Consider the following 22,442-nt stretch of genomic DNA (forward strand, 5'->3'; position numbering starts at 1 on the left):
TGTATGCTGGACAAACAGATTTAGGAGCAAGCACAGGAGAAACTGGCAGCCTTATGGAGCTGATGATTCAGCTGGTTCTTCTGCCACTGCAGGAAAATGGAGTCAGTGTCCATCTTTAGGTCCCAGAGGAGTCGTCATCTCGGTCTCGTCCTGAACTCTGTTACATTTCAAGCATGTCCATTTTGTTTTGTCTACCCTGCAGGGCCAGCTGTCCCTGCACAACGGCAGCAACATAATATTAAACATTGAATTTGTACAGGAGCTCATGTGGAGAATTTCTAAGTACACATTAGCAGTAAATTAAGTATCTGGTGTGTGTGTGTGCATGTGTGTGATTGTGTTTGCTGAGGTGCATTCACCCCTCTGTGCTTGTGTATGCGTGTGGGCGTGTCAGCTGCGATTTGTGAGTGCATCTTGATCTTCTCCCCAGAGAGTCTATGCTAAATTAGGATGCATATTATTTAAAGATGCCCTGGGCTGAGTTTCAGCTGGGTATATTTGTGCAGGGAATATGTTGATTTCTTTAAGGGGCCCTTTGAGCACCAATTCATGCTACCAGATATGCTGTCTTCATGCCCCACAAGGAGAGGAGGTCTTGAACTCAATTATGTCTGCTATGAACGAAAATGCTTTGCTCTTTTGGGATTTTTAAAGTATTGTGTTGAATGTATTTTGTTCGTGACTCTGGACAGCCATGAATAGCTCAGAGTCTGCCTGTAAATACAAGCTTGTGATCTAATGAGTTATTTAATTCATGTTTAATTTCCGTGATTTCCTGTGTCCAGGACCTTGGAAAGGATTGTCTTAAGACAATGAATATAGTATATAAGGATGTCTAAATAAGTATATTTAGACATTGTGAAGACTTTAATATATAAATCCAGTTAATCTTTACAATATGTTTGGGGTTGCTCTTAAATTAATGGCTTTTTGCCTTTCTCTTGTGGGATTGAGTCCCACTGAGTCTAATGAATACTCATTTCACGTTTCACCGCTCATCCAAGAGACTTCTTCAGTTGACGGGTAGAAAGTCCAGATACTTATACTCCTGTTGGAGCAGAAAACAACAGATGACCGAAACCACTATGACGATAAGGCTCATTAGGAGTCGATACCAATCACAAGAGAGCCGTTGTCCCTCCCCACCCTCAGGTGAGCTGTTTTGCTGAGCTGCACCCAGGTGTGGCTGGGGGGTTGTGGATTTTGGGGACAGAGGTCAATACTACATTGTATGTTGCTGATAGATGGTGCCTTAATCCTCCTCCTCTGTTCAGAGATTCATTGATAATGCAGGGACTTTTGCATTGAGGAGACCAAACAGCCACTCAACAAGCTTGTATTCACAAGTGTATGGTTGCACCTGCAATGCAGCATTGAACTCCATCCCCAAAAATCACAACAAGCATCCACACATAATGCTATGTGCATTATGAGGTCAGTTCGGGGGCTGGAACAGGACTACACAGCGGCCCTGCTATGTGTTATGAAGTCAGTGAGAGGACACACCGTCGCTACACTGCTTGGGCAGGGAGGGGTCGGCGTTCAAGAGCTGGACTGCTGTCTGGGACAAATGCGGTCCTCCTCCTCTGGGCTCCGCAGCGTGGACAGCGCAGCCTGCGGCCTGATGGGAGCCACTCGAACGCAGAGAGTGTATGAGAGGTTCGCTTCAAAAATCAAAGTGGATTAATATGGGAGAGGCACTTTTCCATGCATGTGCAGATTGGCCGGCATTTGTATCCATTCTGAATTCCTGTATGTTCATTTGGCTGATCTGTGAATGAAGTCTGATTTCGAGCTGCGTTGTCTTTCCCACGTTGGCTTTACTGCTTGCTTTTGTTGACTTATGTAAGTGGGCCTGTTGGCCAGTTGACATGGCGATGCTGAGGCCCCATGCTGCTGGGAGTCCCTGCATTCAGGCACACTGCCCTGTGATTGGTGGAGGCTGGACTGGGATGATTGAGCACTTTTCACAGAGCGGGGGGGGGGGGGGGGGGGGGGGGGGGTGTACTGGTAAGCCCCCCTCTTGCATTCTCTTTCCCTCATTCTCTGTTCTGGTCCCATTCTCCTTCTTGCTTGCATTCAGCGGGACGCAGGGGCCATATTTGTATCACCACAGTCTTTCTTTTTCATTGTACACTTTCCTGCAACATGCTGCTCAACTGGGTTCTGAAGGAAGCTTGACACGGTTGTCAGGAACAAAAGCAATGACCTGATAATAGATCTCCTATGTATATGAATCTTCAAGAGGCAGTCAAGCTTGTGGTAATAACAGATTTATCAAGCCTGATTTATTAGGTGTTGGGCGGGCGGAAAATAAGGTTGGGGTCGGGCATTTTATTTATATAGGTCTATACCCCCTAATCTGCACAAAGGCCCCCTCACAATTAGCTGAATGTAATTAATATACAATAGTGCATTAATATACAATCCCTCATGGTTGCAGTTTGATCCTAAAACATGCATGATAAAGAAATCGCATCACCAAAGATCACACAAATTAAATGCTTTTTTGCAACACTAACACATTTATTTTAGTTTAATGTATTAAGTCACATTTCTTGGAATAGAAGTGTATGCTTGTGTGATAGTGGTTAAAACGACTTGGGTGTAAGAAGAGCCCTGCTGTATCGTCTTGGGAGGAAAAATGGCTGTAATGGTTAACACCTGACGCGGCAGCTGCTCGGACTGTGGCGTGAGTCACAGGGAGCTGCACTGTGGGCTCGGTCACATGTTGGGCCCACTGCTGTAATTTTCCAGCAGACCAATTTAACTCTTAAGGATTGTTCGATTTGTATAATGCTTTAAAAAAAAGTTATTTCATAGAATAGCAGTGCAGCTATATGTTGTCCAGCAAGCCAACCGTCTTCTCTTGCTGAGGTCTGGACAGTTAGAGTCCTGCAAATATGGACTCTAATAGACTGAATAAATCACTTTATGAAATAACAGATAAACGAACTAAACAAGAACCTCTATATCGCTACAGGTTGAAAAAACTAAAATACTAAAATACAGACAAAATATTTCAGTATGACAAATACTAGGAGATCTGAAAAGGAGTCTTTCAGGCAGAGCGAAAGATAGAAGCACAAACATTTTAACATTGAAATGTCACAACTCAGATTCATATGTTCATTCACATGCATTGTATTTCCTCCCAAGATTTGCTGTGAAGTATGGGCTTTCTCCCTTCTTTATAATGACGCCAAAGAGATGAGGATGCTCTGAAAAAGTTGATGCGGCTGTGAGTTTATGAATATTGTGATAAAACGCAACTCTTCAGCAAGGCTGTAGTCTAATGGATCATATGGCACTGTCTTTTCTTTTCCCAGCGCCCGGGGAGCACCATCATGCAACATTCTGACCATTCTGCTGGCTGATTCCTCCCTGTCACAGCGTTCCATTTATGGCCAGATATATGTCTCCTCCTCCTGTGTGTGTGTGTTGTAAAGTGCAAGCATCCCATCCCAGGAATGGCCTCAACATGCCTAAATCCGATGTTGTCCAAAAGCTGAGCATTGTCGCTAATACAATGTGGTTGGTCGAATCGTGAAAGATGTGCAGGATGCATTTTGAAGAGCTGCATCATCAGCTAGATGTCTTTCGGATGACGGTGTGGCATAAATTTCCCCCTTTATCACTTTGTCATCTACAAAGCCTTGCTTTAATGTTTTCTGAAAGTCACTGTATTCTCTGTGAATGCTTGTGTTTGTGATTACACTGCCAGGGACTGAGAGAGAGTGTGTGTGTGTGTGTTCATTTTTACCTTGCAAGCTCCTATAAGTTCATGTGGAGTTTCACAATAGCACTTAATAGTTCTCCATTTGTCTACCTTGATAGACTTTGTGCGAATGGAGGCAGCAAGCTTATAATGTAATAATAATACAGTAATACTCGTCTGTCAAGTCAGCCAAAAAGACTGTATTCATTGTCAACTGACTTTTTTATGTTGTCATCTGTCATGCAAATTGTATGCCTCCACATTGGTTTTGTTAAATATGGAGTGCATAGCAGCACGTTAACATCCTATTTTAGCATCCTATCTCCAGAGGGAACCAGAAGTCAGATCCTAAGTGTCTCTATGGAGAAGCTTAAAATCCCTTTGATAATAAAAGGTAAAAATAGGCTCACTGTATTTCTATTTTTATTTAATTCATTTCATTTTTTGCTATTTTTACCGAAAGCTTTCACAGACTGGGTTGAAGCATCTCGCAACCCAGATTTGCACCACGGTTTACTAAATGGTGATCCCTCCTTCCTGATGGTGCTTTATGATGTTTAGATCAACAAACAAACAAACAACGGACAAACCAAACCTTGACAAAAATATTTCATATTTTGACACAACTGAGGCACATCTGTTAGTCAAAGTTTCTGTTTCTCAGTACCTGGGTGACAAACTGTAGAGCTCTTATCTAACTTCTGGCTGTATTGCTATAGACCTACTCCTAACCATCAGGACTGTGGATACAAAGTATTGATTTATTTTCACGCTGGATAGTTTTGGACACAAGTGCATGCAAGTAATTAGCCTATTTTTATTTCACCTTGTTTCTGTCAATGTAAGGTAATTGAATTAGCAAACAAAAGCAGCTGAAATAGCTCTTGTAAAGCTTGATTTGAGGTTAGGTTTTTAGTATACGGACCTAACCCCCCCCCCCATGCGCGCGCGCGCGCACACACACACACACACACACACACACACAATTGAATCCTGCCAAGTGCTATCAGTCAGACCATCTGCCCCTGTCCACTCAGTCTGTATTTGGTTTTGGCACATAGTGATTTTCCTGAGATGAATTCCACCTACCCTTACAATATAATACACTGCTAACATCATGCAGGACTCGTAGCAATTATACACTGCTTTGGTGTCAATTTAGCAGGTACAAGGCAATCTGGCTGATTTTGAGTGCTTTAGTGTTTCCTCTTCAGAAAAGCCTCTGTAATCACATTTCACTGTTTCCTTTGAGCTGGGTCTCAGGGCTTCTCTAATCGCATCGGCTCAGCTCAGCCCTCTATTTTGATTCTGTTATTCAGGGTGTCTTTCTTTGTATTTCATCCTCCCTTTCCCTTTTTTATCTCGTATTTTGAGAACGATCCATACAAGTATCTGGATCGTTGTCAAAATTTTGATGGGATGTAAGTTAGCCCAAGACCCATCTTTTCTTTCTTTTTTTTAAATCAAGATCCATCCAGATTTTTTTCCTTAATCCTGCTAAACACAATGTGCACCTCCATTTTTCAAAGAATTGCGACTGTATCCGCAATCTCGATCCGAGCCGGATGAAATTCGGTGGTGAGATAGAGGTCCCCACCCTACATGCCCGTGTCAAATTCCAGAAACATTGGTCAATAATCAACCGAGATATTGAGGAAATTGTTTTGAAGCTCCATTGTCTGCAATGTTGTCCGCCTAGGCGGAGGTAAAAATTATAATATTAAAAAGAAAAATAAGCGCAAGATAACATTTGTCAAATTTCAATTATTTATCTTCTCTCCTCTCCTTTTCTCTGCTTTTTATGCCAGTTTCTTTGTCACTGTGCTCCTGGCTTATTAGTGTCACTGATCTATTTAAGTCTTATTTATTCACCTGTTGTATTGCAATCCATCAAGTCATCAATGTATTGTTCATCTTACTGTTAAATCCATATGAATCTAGTTAAGAATGTAATATTGTGACTGGATGACGAACATCGCATTGAATCATTTATGTGTGATCTATTTCCTTCTTTGAATCGTTTGTCTCCTTCTTGCCGTTGCACATTATTCATGCGCCCCTTTCTCTTCAGAAGCCATTGTGGTTTCTCTACTGAGAATAAGCCGTGAACTGCTTGGCACAGTCCCATCACTGGATCGCAAAGCCAGTTATATATCGCAATGTTGCACCCTCTCCTTCCCACCAACTCCCATTTGTACAGTAAAATAGCAAAACGGCCTCTTCTCAGATCGCCCCTCTTCACCACATTGCGCCCTCATGAAGTACTGACAGTGATTGTGTATATGTGCATGTGTCTTTGTGTGGCTTTGTGGAACCTTTTCCGCGCTCGGCAGCAGTAAACTGAGAAATAGCTATTAATGCTTTAATGACTTAATGAGACCTCATTTGTTGAAATGGAAGCTACTGATCTGAGCAGTGTCAGTGAATACTTGTGCGCTCAACGTGGCTGTTTCTGTTCCAACAAGAGTGTGAGTGTGTTTTAATGTTTTTGTTTTGTGTCTGCACCTCTGTTTGTTTCTGGGTTTTTGATATGTGTTTGCTGTTTATGTTGTGAGGTCTGTGTGTGTGTGTGTGTGTGTGTGCGCGCTAAGTGCTGTGCGGCCTTTCTCAGCACTGCGTAGCCTTTTCATCAGGACGTGGTCGCTCGTCAAGCCTCTTTTAATTAAGGATGAGTTTTTTTTTTCTATTAACGTAATTAATCCAGTGCTGCAGAAAGAAAAGCTGAAACCTTTGTGTGTGTGTGTGTGTGTGTGTGTGTGTGTGTGTGTGTGTGTGTGCAGTGCATGTGGTCATATGAGTGTGAACCAGTAGGGATCATAGTGAGGTTCGTCTGATGTATTATATTTGCTTGTGATAATCGGCGTGGCCCACAATGAGCTGACGACGTGTCCGGGGTGTAGTCAGCTACAGCAACACTCAGGCGGATCAGGCGGCTGTAGACGAGACTCATCGACAAGAAAACAGATGCATGGACAATCGTTGTAATTGACAACAGTTCTTTGTCTTTCATCCCCATTTGCTCTTTGCTTTCCTCCTAAGATTACTCTCTTGTGCAGTCTCTCTCTCTCCTTCCTCTTCTTTTTTCAAGAACATTAATCAAATTATTCTGCGCACTGTTTACTCTTATAAGATAGAGGTAAAACAAAGAAAGAATAGCTACTAGGTGAGACAGCAATAAAAAGGTATGCGATAAAGGAAATTGTGAGTGTATGAAAACACCTGGATGAATAATAACCTACACTTAGGTTAAAGAAAATACACATACAGTATGTAAATTTTGTTTTATGTCAAAATCCTAAAGTTTTAGCTTGACTTTGCTTAAATAGCAACTTCCCCTTTGTGCCACAGCAACCATTTTATTTGTGTACCTCACCTTCTTACTCCTGATCCACAGTCTTGTCTCTTCTCTGACCCTAAATCACCCTGCCTAGGGAATGTACTCTATCCATCTGGGCTGCCAGCGCTGTCGATTATATTGACGCTATGCTGTGAAATGACAAATTACCAAAGGCTGAAATTGATATGGAAGGCAAATATAACCAAATATGATCAATGACACATAAGTATGAATACCTGGGCCAATGAGGGATAAATGTACAACATTTGATTCATAGCTCAGTTTTAATAGTGTTCACAAAGCAATAAAAAGGTTACTGCAGACAAATTAGACTTCCGAATGCAGTAAAAAGGGAAAATACTGCTTACACAAACTATTTTTGTTTGGATTTGTTGAACCCAGGTGTCTTACTTTAGATGAAAGTGCATGAAACAGTTGCTGCTATTCCATGCAAGGAACTATTGGATTTTGGATTTTGTACAGATAAAGAGGAAGGACCACGGTTTGTTTTTTCTTTAACATTGCAAGAACCAAGAAGACAACCATTTAACTCACAATGTCAAAGAAACATTTGCATCGTTATCTGACTGTATGTCAGAAATGGAACAATTTGGGGAAGAAAACCTTCCTGGTGTATGTTTCCATGAATGATCATGCAAGTTATTGGAAGACGGGACCCTCTGGAAGTAATGATCAGCCATGACAGATGTTTGCATTCTTTGAACACTGTTGTTTAGACTACAGACTTAACAAACTTTTTTGTTTGTTTGTTTGTCCAACACAGAAAAGCCTGTTTCTGTGGAGCTGAGCTGTGGGGCAGGCCCCAGCCATGTATTCCTGGAGCCAGGTTTGCCCCTTTTGCTGGACTGCAACCTTGGGGCCAGTGATGCACCTTTCAATGTGACCTGGCTTCAGGATGGCCAGCCCCTGCTTCTGGAGGGGGGTGACTTGCAGTATTTGGCAAATGGATCCCTCCTCCTGCTGCCCACCTCGAAGTATGGACACGCACCCCAGGGTGTGGAGGGCAGCTACAGCTGCGTCAGCGCCAGCGCTCTTGGAGCTTTGACCAGCCGGACTGTCAATGTTTTCGTAGCAAGTAAGTGAATATAATTTTGTAACATTTTTGCATATTCATCTAAAACACTACTGCAGACTTGAGAGAGGAGTTAAAGAAGCCATTTTTTGCCAAAATGGAGAATCTCTGAACAGAGGAGGAGGATAAAGACACCATCTATCAGCAACATACAATGCAGCATTGACCTCTGTCTCCAAAATCCACAATGCCCCAGCCACACCTGGGTGCAGCTCAGCAAAACTACTCACATTGGGGGGGGGGGGGGGCATCCCTTCACCTTCACCTTCACCTTCACCATGCTGACTCCTGAAGAGTCTTATTGTCTTAGTGGTTTCAGTCCTTTGCTTTCTTCTACTCCAACATGAGTATCATCTAGAACTGAAGAAGACTCTTAGATGAGAGTTGAAATGTCCTCAACTAAACTTGAACAAGTCCAGCTGATTCTTCGTTTTTTTTGCTCTTCGTGAGGTAGTTCATATAAAGAAGGGACAAAACAGAGAGTCTTATAATCCTAAAAAAACTGTTGCAGGTGTTATTTTGTGGCAAAATGTTAACAGACGGACATTTCAGTATAACCTATATAATGGAAAGTGTATAGAAAAAAGATTTCTTTTCAGAGAGATTGATTTGTTATTTGCTAGATTTGCCAAAGGAATTTCTATGCATGGGAAGAGATTATCTTAGTTCCCCTCTGCTTCAGATAATGGGATACTTATGCTTCAGTTGAGTGCCAAGTGTCTCAGCTACAGGTACAGCTTTCAACAACATACTGTAAAACGCACAGGGTAGAGGAGGACTGGTGGCGGTGAATGAAGAAATGAATAAGAAGATGTGTATTTGGGGGGATGAAAGGCAGGCTGTTAAATCATTGCTTCAAGGGGGCCGCTGTATCTCAAGCGCTTAAGTGGTCGTCTTCATTTAGTCATTAGCTTTATGTAAGATGAGACTATCCATTGTGGATGCCCCTGCCCTTGTCAGCTGTCACATGTCTATTTATGAGGGTCTGTTGTTTGAGGAACAATAAGAGATAAAGGGGAGAGGGGTGGGGGGGTAAATGAATGGTGGGGAGGTGGAAATAAATGAAGGGAGTTTGTGGTGATGGTGAAAAGAAGGGCTTCAGAAACCATTAAGAATGACCTTCTGCTTCTGTGTGTGTGTGTGTGTGTGCATTTGTGTGTGGTTTTTTGAATGCAATAAGTGGTAAGAGGCTGTAAAATAGATTAAATAAACACAGGAGGTTGAAACCAAACTGCCTCGACATTGAATGGAGGTTTGTATTTTCTACTGTGGGTACACTGGGAGAAATGTGGTTGGAGGCTACCATGCAAGAGATCACATCTGTGAAACCATTATGAAATCCACCTGCTACAGTGTGCCTTTTGCAGTACTGTACACAATGCACATTGAACACGACCTTGTCTAAAAGCATGCAAATGCATAGAACAAGGAGAAAGGCAGCGCTCCATCTTTAATGCTGGTAAAATATGTAAGTAAGACTTCAGTGCTTCAGTCTCGTTTTTGTCTGGGCAAAATGGCAAAAGCAAATGTCGAGCGTGCATATTGACAAGCAGATCCAAAGGTAAATTAATATTCTGGAAAAGGAAGCTTGTAATTGAGCATTTAACCTTGGATAACTGGTCGAATTATGAAGTGAATGTAATTTTCCTGATTCCTACCAGCTTTGGTTGATGTCATAATCATTAAGCATGCTCACCCTAATCCATACTAATAAGATGCATGGTACAGTATTTACAAAACACAACAGTGCATTCTTGTTTGTCGACAGTTGGGGACAGATAGTTTGCACACAATACGCACAATTTTTGTACTTAATTTGCCTTTGTTTCTAATCTAGACAGTGAAACATTCACACACACACACACACTCACACCTATGGGCAATTTAGTGTAATCAGTTCATCTAACGTATATGTTTTTGGTGGTGGGAGGAAGCCAGAGAACCAGGAGAGAACTTGATATTTAAGAATTGACAGAATTGTGCAGCATACTTTCAAGGATAAATCAGAATTTCATATTGTGTATCTCTTCTATATGTACATTTTTAAAAGCTGGTAGATGCTTTAAGGATATATGATTATTTTACACTTTAATCCTGTGCGCTTGTAAATGTAAAATATAAAACTGATCAGTTTTATCTTTAATATATATACGATTTAATATTTAAACACACATCTCTTTCACCTTCCTAGAATGCTCTGATGTTTATAATTTTATGTACATAAAGTGTAAGTGATCATATTCTCTAAAATTACATTTTATTTCTCCCTTCATTGCAGTTTTACAACATGTCAGTAAATGACATCAACAGCCGAATCCCGTTTCCTGTAAATATACATACAAGATTTAACAGTGTTCTGTTAGTCAGCCTGAAAGCTGGGCAGCAAAAAGGTCATGGGTGGAATTATCTGCTTGCACAGGGGGAGGGGGAAAAGATGCAATCTGATAGCTGTGGGGCCAAAGTGTGGGGCATAGATAGAGGGACGGACAAAGACAGAGGAAAACTCGGGATAAAGTCAAGAGCAGAGGAGAGAGGGAATGAGAAGGAAGGGATTTCTTGAGTAGGACAAAAGTTGCTTTGAGCTTTTCTTTTAAGGAAATTCCTAAAAATGTGTTTAATACACAATTATTTATTTTATTTGAAAGCTATTGGATGTTTTTGACCCTGTACTGTAGGAGTAAGTGTAGTAGCCTGCTTATTACTGTGGCTATTTGTTTTTTTTTTGAGGGGGGGGGGCATTCCATTGTACCGTTACAGATCCAGGCAGAACAATGTCAACTCTGAAACATCACAGAGGGTGTGTTCGGCACATTGCCAGATGGACCTGCCATGGAATTTCATTGTAGGGGACCCTCACGGAATCCTGCTAACAGGATGATGACTTATGCTTTATTAGATCTGAGGTGGAAGCTGAGCCAGTCATCATTGTTCCATCATGCACGTCATTGCACAGAGTTCCTGCTCCAAAAACCTGCCGTGCTTGTTTGCATTAAGTCACACTAATGTGCTCGACTGCAACTGAGCCCTGTTCACTCAAACACATAAGTGCACAAAGTGATCCAGTTCAAGCTGTCTATGTACAGACAGGACACACAACAGTAAACACTGACGTAAAAATAACTGCAAGTTTACACACATATACACACCTACACACAGGCAGACAGTCTGGCATGAGTTCACACACTCTGATAGTGTTACACAAGAGCATCATGCTGCTTAATGAGTGGAAGTGTTAAGGGTTAATTATGAACTCGTGTTGCAAAGCCAGCTATGCAACAGTCAGCAAATTTGTCTGTTTGTCACCTGTTAGTTTGTTTGTTTTTGCTACTACAAGCGAGGAAGTTAGTTTTTTTTCTCTGCATGTTCAATGAGAAACTTTGTTCTCAGTGTAATAGGAAAAACGCAGATGCTCCGGTTGTTGCCATGACCACCAGTTGGTGTGTTCGGGGTAATCCTGGATGGAACACCCTGTTTCTCAGGCTTTTTAAATCTTTAGTTTCAAAACACTTTCCTGTCATTTTGGTTTGAAGTTAAACCCGAAGCCATGTTGTGTAGTAGTGTGAAGTGTTTGCACGCCGATGTTCCCTTCATGGTTGTGTTTGTTTAAAGTCAAATGACGTTCCACCTTCTCGCCGCTATTATGAAGTGTTTTAGCCATGCTACCTGCAGACAGTGTCCCACTTTAGTCCTGAATAAACTAGTTTGATAGATTGGCAAAATAAAAATTACAAGTACCGGTACATTAATGGTCACCATAATAACAAACAAATATACATGATTATAGTATAGTGCATATACAGTATATATATGCACTGTACTATATAAAAAGCAAGATTCATGGTTTTGAAGCGCTTCTCGGCTTTGTCCATACTCGAGAAATGCAAATAAAGTATTCAGTAATAAAAATACAAAAGCTTTCAGGGTTAATTTGCACAGGAGTAGCTCAAGTCAAATCTTGGGCAAAGTGCAGGTCTTGTGAGGACTCTCACATTTATGTAAAATTTAATGAAATGCTGGATAAATGTCTCATCTCTGGAACGAGTCAACGCTGTCCTTGAACAAGCGCATCCTGTATGCATTCATACTGCACGAATACCATTAGAACTATACAGTATTTTTGAATGAGCATAGTGCAAAAAAATCAATGTGACCTGAAAATACATTGGAATACAGAATGCAAATATCGAACAAAAGGCTCATCACAGGTTAATTAGCTTGTTGTCTGCAAGAGGAATAGAAGACCTTAAAAGTCATGTTAAAGTTTTCCTAGTTTCTTTCTTTGTCTGTTTCAGCTTCTGAGCTGCACATTTATAACTTGAATGTCGAACACCAAAGCTTAATAAGAGCCATGACAGGTCGGCTGACCAAAACCAGTTTGTTCCTCTAAGATCATCCCTTCACTAAGAGGACACATTTGTTCCTTCTTGCCTTTTAACTATAATTTATGTTTTGCTGCACATCAAATCACATTTCATTTTTAACTGAACTTCATGAAAGCAATTTCTATTTCTTCAAACATACAGCATTTATTGATAACTATTTACAATAAATCAGTTTACACAGAATAACTTTATTATTGTTCAATTATAATGACTTTGCTTAAAGTATCATTGAGAACCGTCAAGAACTGGAGCATGAAGAAAACATAATCTAGATTATGATTTTAATATTAGTACTCTTATGTGTAATGTACTTTTCTGCCCCCCCCCCCCCTCCTTTGGTTGCTTCTGTGTCTGCTTTCTCTGCGTTCCTCTTGGATCCTCCCCCAACATGGAACTCAGACAGAGCTAGAGGCAAAGTTGCTGGTGCAGCCAGCCAGTTGTGCTCTTGGTGTCAGAGGTTGGAGGCCCCCAGCCAGTGCTCACTGCTGCCTCCTGGTGTTCGGTATAATCTACAGACTGTGTACTCGTGTGTGCGTGTGTGAGAGTGTGAGAGAGAGTTGTGAAAATTGGAGCGTTGATCTTGAAAAAGAATTAATCTAGCCAAGCCTGATTAAATCTCCAAATCAGGACATTCAAGGGCATTTGATTGATCTGTGAAAAACAGCTGTTAAATTGCAACTTTAATAAGCTTCAGTAATATGAAAAAAAGTACAAGCAGCATGTGAGTGTTCTTCTGTCCTACTTCTACCACAGATGGTTCAGCTCTGAGCTATATATCCCTCCATTGCTGGTATAATGAAGGTGACTCTGAAACTTTACAGATGGTGTCACACTAGAGTCTTTTATTTGTAAATTCCCATTTATTTTGGTAATAGGCAGGTATTTGCCTGTCATGTTTTAAAACATCAAAGAAATTATAGCATTATAGATGTGCATCTCAAAATCAAAAAGAATTGTGGTACCTCCAAATAATTGTAATATTTTACAAGATCAGCTAAAAAAGGATTTATAATACAGTTCTATTATAAATTATAAAAAGTGTGTTAATTTATGCACTCGGTACTTGCTCAGGACTCTTTTTGCATGAATTGCTTTTACTGTTACTTTGTCATTGATGGCACTGCTGATGTATTATGGATGCCCAGGTTGCTTTGATCGCAGCCTTCAGCTCGTAGGTACTGTCGGCAATGACATCTCATTTTCCTCTCAGTAATAACTCATAGATTCTCGATGGGGTCTGGGTCAGGTGAGTTAGCTGGCCAATCAAGCACAATAACACCACGGTTAGCAAGCCAGTCGCCAGTACGTAGTTCTTGATCTGTGGGCAGAGCAAGTTTTGTGGAAAAAAGATATCAGCATCTTCATAAAGCTCGTCAGCAGATGGAAGCATGAATAGCCCCAACATCTCCTGGTGGACAGCAGCGTTGACTCACAATTTCTTTTTTCTGCTTTGATAAAATCTCATGACCTCCATGACCTCTATCCCCCCAGGTCTGTCTGAGTTCCATCAGCAGCCGTCAGCTCAGACAGTGCCCATGGGTAGAGCGGCCCGCTTTGAGTGCCAGACTGAAGGAGTGCCTGCACCCATAATTACTTGGGAGAAGGATAAAGTGGCTGTCCCTGAAGAAACAAGGTGATCCTTCAGAGCATTGTTGTCATCTTTCATCTTCTTTTTCTCATATTTACTCGTCTGTCTTCCTTGTCTCATATCAATGAACAAATGATGTGATAACTAAGATTTGTTTGACAATTTCATTACTTAAATCCATTAATATCAAATGATGGTTATTTTTTATTGATGCTCTTTATATCTCATTATTTATATGTTTTTGGATTATAATATTGGATTTATGTCTATTACATACATAATAACATTTATTAAGAATAGACGTAATGAAGGTAGAGGACTTTGAGTATCTAAGGTCAACATTGATGGAAAATGTGAAGAGGAAGTGAAGAATCGTGTGCAGGCAGGCTGGAACGGGTGGAGGAAAGTATCAGGTGTGCTCTGTGATAGTGTCAGCGAGGATGGACGGCTCAGAGACAGTGGCTCTGAGGAAAAGACAGGAGGCGGAGCTAGAAGTGGCGTAGATGAAGATGCTGAGGTTCTCCTTGGGAGTGACCAGGTTGGATAGGATTAGAAATGAGACAATAAGAGGGACAGTGAAGGTTAGACGCTTTGGAGATAAGGTCAGAGAGGACCTTATCTCTTCAATGGTTTGGACATGTCCAGAGGAGAGATAGGGACTCTATCGGTAGAAAGATGTTTGGAGCAATCTATTCAACTAAATTGCATGTTTTTGGAGGTGGGAGGAAACCAGAGAACCTGGAGAAACCATGCAGACACCAGGAGAACATTCAATCCCCGCACAGTTAGGATTCAAACTCATTACCTTCAACAGGGCTACCGATTATGCCACCGTGCCACAGTCCAATATTAATTTCCTGTACTTTACAGTATGGAACAAACATTCAGATGCAGTATCTTAATCAAAGGTCAGAACTAATGTCAAAGAAGATATTTTTGGTGTCACAAACTGAAATAACCTTCGTTTTAACAAATCAGGCTGTGGTCCCTGACTGGACCTTTTGCGATCTTATGGATAAAAAGACAATGTTGTCATTTCAGATATGGACTCATTTTCACTCACTGTAAATTGTCTCTCACAAATGGGCTTATTTTCTGGGCCACTTAGTGATATTGACATTTCTCTGTGGCTTTGCTGGCCTTGGAATATATATATATATATATATATATTCTTTTCTTTTCAACCTTATTGACTAAGTGCTAATAGCTGCTGCAGCCCTGCAAGACCCACAAACAGCTCATTGCTCATAAGGTCTTATTGGTGGGATGTGGTTCGCCCTCCAAAGGCACTGTTAATGGCCTCTCACAAAGATGATCTAAGGGACGGCTAACACAACCCTGCCCCACCCCCTCTCTACTGGCTTCTTTATAATATATCTACTTTTACATTGTGCTGTCATTTATTTTCCCTCTCATTATCTCTTTTCCTGTTCTTTCCCTGCCTGGTTGTGCTTATTCTCTCATTTCCCATCTCTGTTGGGGGTGTCTCACCCACCCATCTGAACAAGCTACTGTGCTGAACAGGCTATAATAAAGCTAGTACAAAGCTGTGAGTTTGTGACCCAAAGAGATCACATTCACAAATTGTTCACTTGTTGTTTTCTTCTTAGCTCTGTCATCATATTTCTCCATCGGTCTCTTGGCCACCTTTACTCTCATTTTCTCCCTTTGCAACAGGTTCATTACCCTTCCTAATGGGGTGCTCCAGATTCTGGAGGTGACCAAGGAGGATGAGGGTGCTTACCGCTGTGTCGCGTTCAACTCTGCCAGGAAGGACATCAGTCATGAAGCCGAGCTCACTGTCATGGCAGGTGAGGTCTGTTGCAGTGCTTTGTATTGCTAGATTAAGCAGACAGGCCCTGCTGGGACCTGCAAGACAAATAAAAAAAATACGATATGAGTTGAAGGAGTGAATTCTTGATTCGATCTATTCGATCTGAAGTGCTAGAAAATGGCACCCTCTCTTATAAATTCAGATTTGTATTGCGTCCTGTTTTTGTACCCACTGTATATTGATTACAGGTGGTCCTCACTTAACAACGGATAACATTCATAAGACCCCGTCGCTAAATGATTTTGTCGTTGAGACATTAAATTGAATGAATCAAAAATAAAATGCATGTATGCGCTTGTCGTAGCAGTGATTTCTTGTCGATAAACACATATTTTTACATTTCTGGAAGCCCGTTGTAAGTCAGAGTCACCGTAAATTAATGCATAAGGCGCACTGTCGATATTTGAGGACATTTAAGGTCGGTAGTTCTGCTTTGGGAAGTCTTTGTGCTCTTGATAGCATCCTTCTGTTTGAGGATTGTACATAATCGTCGATGTGTTCTGCTCGTATTGACGTGGCAAATCACGAATGCAGACACCATGGTCACGTTGATCGATGATTTCATGCTTCATCTCCATCATCATCATTCGTTTTTTCTTCTCACTGTCTTCCTTGCTACTCGCTTTCTTTGGACCCATCACTCACTATAAAGAATATTAACAGATACAGCAAAAACCACTGAACAAGTGAAGCGCGCTCGCATCTCAAAGCAAAATATTACTTGCAGGCTCGCTTGTATATCGTAACGCTTGTATGTCAAAGCACTCGTGTGAAATTAATAATAATAAATATATTAAACACGAAAGCAGAGCATTACTGTATATATATATTATTTAAAGAATTCAATAACTTCTATCTATCCCTTTCTCTCGCCATTCCTCATTATACGCGCAAAGCACTTTAAGGTGGAGTTGTACATTAGAGACAAATGCGCACCGTACATTGTCTGTCCTTCAGACTTAATTTGCTGAGATTCATCAAAAAGCTTTCATTCCCTTGATTCTTTCTATGTTGACTGACATGAAACACTTTACGGTTACAGTCATTGAACTTTCATTTTTATTTCCTGTACACAGCCGAGTACACTCATAAGAAACTAAGTCAGTTTTGTCAGGAAATACTTTTAGACATGGCTGTTTGCAGCAGTCACTTAATTATCTTTGTACTTACCCGGCACAAAAAAACAGGACATTGTGTCAGAGAGGTCGTTTTTCAGGCTCTATTTTATTTATTAATTGAACTCTTCAAATTCAGGTACGAAGAAATTAATCAACTAAAAACCATGCACATCAATTCAGTAAAATATGGCAACACCCAGTCCCAGCGTTAACTGCTCGAAGTGATCAAAGTCAAGAAATTTACCTTGAGAAGATACAGCAAATTTGAAACATTCTGCTGTTTAAAATGTCTGTTTCAAGTTTCCGCTTCTTTATCTTTGCAATACACCTACATTCATGTCCTCATAAAAGTGAAACTACTATGATAAAGCACCCTGATGCACATCCCTCACACAGGAAGAGTGACCCACTTAAAACTTCATGCATTAACAAGGGCTGCTGTACATAATCTCAGTGAGTTATCCATAATGTGTTTACATAATGCCATTGTGTGGCATTGAGGAAGAAACACACATGCACACACAATGCTAAGGCAAGGACATGGAAAATGCATCCTCTGGAAACACAGTATGGCCAGTCTTCATCGGTCCACTCTCATTCCCTCACAGCACAACAAGCAGATGATTAGATTTTACCATGCAGAGAGACTCATTCTTTGAGGACAGCCTTGTTGTTGTACTTCCAGCACACACAAGGCAGATACCGGTCTGGAAATGAAAAGCTATCAGAGAGGGATAAGTGGGGAAACATTTTATGTCCATCATCACTGACGGCGCTTCTTCCTTCATATGAAAAGAAAAAGAAGCAAATTAATGATTGATCGACGAAGGGACACATTCTGTGTGATTTGGCATCAGCTTTCCAGCCTTTCCAGACATTTTGAAACTGGATTTCCAAATCAATAATACGGGTATACTATACCTATAGACTGATTTATAATATAATCTCACGCTGCCCTTCCCTTCCCAAGGTACAGGAACTCTTCCAATTGAGGCAAAGCAGGTTCACATTATTATAATTAAATACCATTCAAGAGTTAACAATGAACATTAACATGCCTATTTGAGAATTGCACTGACAAAGAATAAAGCCATTTATTAAATTGAGTCTTGGAAGGGCAGTCAGTGCATATAAATGAACACATAAAAGTGAGATGTGATATTTGACTTCTTTTTTTAAGATAGTTTTTTCTTATTTTCAATCTAGGCTTGTCTTAAAATAATGGCAAAGGAACAGCATTTTTAAGGACTGAAAATAATTTAATTAGAATGCAAATTTAGAGATGTCTGGATGTTTTTCTTTAAATGTCAATTAAATTGATTTAGTTCTGGGAGGTACCGGTATATTTAATTATAGGTAACTTTTTGGACCTCGACAAAGGCGGATGACTTCCCATTTGAGAGCAAATGCAAACCTCCCAACCACTGTCTACATTAATTGTATCTCGTATTTGCTGGTCCTTGAAACCAAAGTATGCATTTGTTGTTATAGGCTCTACTGAATCCCTCGAGAAAGTTAGAATCGTTGCACCGCCTCAAAATGCCACAGTCATGGTCGGCCGTCCCGCTGTGATGGAGTGCATGGCACAAGGCCAGCCAAAGCCACTCGTGTCCTGGAGCAGGCAAGGTAAACACAGATACTCACTCAAGTATATTAGTGGTTTGCATCTTGTTGGTGTTTTTCTTTTCTGCTAGGTCTGTCACACTTTCTCTCTATTAATATCATACTCGGGGGGGGGGGGCATGAACTTTTCACAATCAGACTTTCATACCAATAGTGTGTATAAATCCAAGTATAAATGTATTGTTTCACACACACTAATAATATTGATGCAAATGACATCATGAAACTCTGAATTTGTGTCACTATTAACATTTAACTATACAGAAGATTGTTTTGAAGGCTATTCATTTTGACTGTATATGCTTTATTTAGGTCATACACAAAGTGGCTATCGTGGCTCAGTTAGCGACCATATCTTACGTGTAGCATTTGATGAAATATCGTAAATATTTCACTTTGTAGATGATGATCATTATGTTAAGAAGATATAACAACAGTATAAAACTGCAGATATATGAAATAAATGTCTTTACAATGACTAGAGACTGATGTTATACATGTCGGTATTGTGCCAATGTTGGCAGCCAAGTCATGCCAGTCTAAAAAGTCTCCTGCAGGTCATTTTGTGGAATTGCAAGTTCAATCCCTGTCTCATTAAAGTGCTGGTTCTCCCCCCAATTCAATACCAACCTCTATTTTTCACATTTGTATGAACTGAAACTTTCCTGCTGGTGTTTGTTTCTTTCTCCTTTGATTAGATGGAAAACCCATTTCTACTGACGTGGCCATCCTCACAACAAACTTGGTCATCAAAGACACAAGGCATCACCACTCTGGCATCTATGTCTGCCGGGCTAACAAACCCAAGACAAGAGAATTTGTTGTTGCCACTGCTGAGCTGATTGTGCCTGGTAGGATTTATGTACTATATACCAGACATTTTAGTTGAGATGATCGATTGGTCGGTCTGTCTGTGTCTGTGATGATGATGATGAATATATTTATTAGATAGAATGTTAAAGTACAAGTACAGTCACAGTAGCATGTATTACAGTACAAATAAGGTCAAACATCCTGTCTAAGAGGAGCATTTCAAAAAAGCCCTTGCGGTCTTGTTTCCGTTGAAAGTCCTTAGTACATAAATCATCGACATTTAACAATACAAATTTCACAATACAAATAAAAATAAAACCAATATCCAGTTACTCAATTGATGCTAAGTAACATTAGAAAAATAAAATGTCTATCTATCTATCTATCTATCTATCGGTGAATCCACCCTCTGCATGACTGTGATTTCACCACATGCTGCATCCATGGCTGCTAGCACGGCCATTTGCACATAAAGAAAGATCTCAAATTTGCTTGACAGAATTTGATAACTAGTTCAGCAATTTTGTATGTAATGACTCAAGCAATGAAATGAAGACTATTAGTTTTATTGGGAATGACTATTCAGCATCCATAAGCATAGTTCATTTTGACTGACATGACATAAGCAAATGATAAAGTTAGAAAAGAGCAGATAATTGTATGAAAGCAACCCATACATGTCCAAAAGCCTCTGCAATTGGCTCAGAGGAAGTAGAAATTGCAACTATGATGTGCACAAATGACTATATGTTGTGGAGGTTGAACTAATAGTTATGAGAATATTCATTCTGATCGGAGCATAGCAGCAAAGCGACTGATTAAACCTGTGACCGACGAGGTGCATTATAGGAGTGTAGGATTCATCTCAGGATCTCAACGCCTACACTCTTGTCATTTTTGACCTTTCGCTCTCAAAGTTATTTTTTATCTCCCCTTGAAAAAAAAGTGTAATTCCAAGTCTTTGGACTGACATTTAAATTGTATCATCCATCCATCCATCCGTCAATTGTCTTGTACCGGTAGATGATCGTCTTATCTACAGCTGCTTTCCCACTTTGCGGGTCACAGGTGTTGCTGGAGCCTATCCCAGCTGGCTATGGGTGAGAGGTGAGGTGCGCTTCTCCTCTCAGTCACATTTTTGTTTCCTACTTCCAACAGCTCCCCCTGTGATCCTGCAGCCTCCAGAGACGGTGTCTCTCTCCCGGGGAAACACAGCCAGGTTTGTGTGCAACAGTTCTGGGGAGCCTCCGCCGCTGTTGCACTGGCTTAAGAACGGCCAACCCATTAAGCCATTCAGACGGGTGAAGAGCCAAAGCCCTGGAGTCCTGCTCATCAATCAGCTGGGAATGGAGGACGCAGGCTACTACCAGTGTATAGCAGATAATGGGCTGGGCACAGCTTGTGCCACCGCTAAGCTGACGGTTATTGTAAGGGAAGGTCTGCCCAGCCCTCCTCGCCGCCTGTCTGCCGTGCCCTACTCCAGCACAACTGCCCTGCTAACCTGGGAGAAGCCTGAATACAACTCAGACCAAATTATTGGTTACTCTTTGCACTGCAATCGTGCAGCAGGTGTGTCTCTGTGTTGCTGTGGGTATACACATTTTTCTAAAAAAAAACCTCACATTTTAATTTGTGATTTCCCATCTTTCTCAGGATCTGATAATGTGGAGTACCAGTTTGCAATGAACAATGACACCACAGAGTATCACGTCAAAGAGCTCCTCCCACATACTGCGTACACATTCTTTGTGGTGGCTTACTCTCCCATGGGTGCCAGTCGGCCATCTCTGCCTGTTACCGTAGAGATGTTGGAGGATGGTGAGTAATAAAAACTAATGCTTAGGTAAAATAAGGCCAGGCTTACGATGCTTACGCTCTTATAAAGCAGTTGTTATTTTGCCAACCACCTAACCCCTGCTGGATTCTGGAAGGCTAATGAGTAATATATATAATTTATTCACAAAGTCCATCCATCCATCCATATCAGTTTAAAATAAGGTATTAGTGGGTCAATCAGGTCAAATTTTGATCTAAAATCTTCAGTCACATTTAATCTCCTATGTTCATAAACGGTAGTCCCTGTATAGTCGATCGTCCATTGTGCTTCCATATCGTTAGCCTCATAGCATAATTGCCCATTGTCAATAGGCATTACCTAAGACAGGTAATTATGCTATTAGGCTAACAACATGCCCTTTAAGAAACCAATAATACAACTGCAGGAGGGCAATGAAGTTTCAACTGTTTTGACAACGGTCGGAGGAGATTATGATGTACCTTTTAAATTCAAAGTGAGAGATGCAAAAGTAAAGATCCAGCAGCCTGTTAGTCATTAGATCACTTCTCTGTTTAATTCGTTGTTGTGTCTGTCCATAATTATGTACATAATGAATGCAGAAGATATACGTAAAGCGACGTCTGTGTCAGTATCTGATTTTCATGAAGCGTGTAAATGGCACTAGGCTAGGTATTGTGCTGCACTTTAGGATTTGTCTTAAATGTATATCACCTTTATTCCCTGTTGCAGTGCCAAGTGCACCTCCTCAGCTGTCTATAGCCAGCACCTCCCCCACGGACATCAGGCTGATGTGGCATCCATTGTCCTCGCAGCACAGTCGAGGAGCTGTCACCCGATACCGCATTGAATATGGTGCTCTGGATCAGTGTGAGTGACCCCTGCTGGCACTGAAAGCAAAAACATTAGTGCATATTATGGAATGTAATTCAGGGCATCGACCCATTTCTGGTTCATATAAATTTTCTTCACAAGAGTTATCTACTCAAAATGGACAAGAAATAATACACTATTTGACTTCCTATTAATTTTCTGAAATGAATACCAGACATTATGAAAAGGTTAAATATATTGAGACAGTGTAAAGTCTACTTGCAGAGCCTAAGACCCATGGAGTTATTCATGTGTGTCTTGCATGTTC

The 22,442-nt window shown here is 40.8% G+C and overlaps 1 protein-coding gene across 1 annotated transcript in view; it reads left to right on the forward strand.

Annotated features, from left to right (window-relative positions):
• LOC137914827 (immunoglobulin superfamily DCC subclass member 4-like) overlaps positions 1-22,442 on the forward strand; it is a 32,726-nt gene that overhangs the window by 4,176 nt on the left and 6,108 nt on the right. The window contains exons 2-9 of the mRNA XM_068758321.1: positions 7,840-8,151; positions 14,022-14,163; positions 15,796-15,929; positions 18,562-18,696; positions 19,392-19,544; positions 20,665-21,075; positions 21,160-21,324; positions 22,034-22,171. Of these exons, the coding sequence (XP_068614422.1) occupies positions 7,840-8,151; positions 14,022-14,163; positions 15,796-15,929; positions 18,562-18,696; positions 19,392-19,544; positions 20,665-21,075; positions 21,160-21,324; positions 22,034-22,171 (1,590 nt within the window). The remainder of the gene's footprint in view (positions 1-7,839; positions 8,152-14,021; positions 14,164-15,795; positions 15,930-18,561; positions 18,697-19,391; positions 19,545-20,664; positions 21,076-21,159; positions 21,325-22,033; positions 22,172-22,442) is intronic.

The sequence above is a fragment of the Brachionichthys hirsutus genome, unplaced genomic scaffold (assembly GCF_040956055.1).
Source record: "Brachionichthys hirsutus isolate HB-005 unplaced genomic scaffold, CSIRO-AGI_Bhir_v1 contig_189, whole genome shotgun sequence".
NCBI lineage: Eukaryota > Metazoa > Chordata > Actinopteri > Lophiiformes > Brachionichthyidae > Brachionichthys > Brachionichthys hirsutus.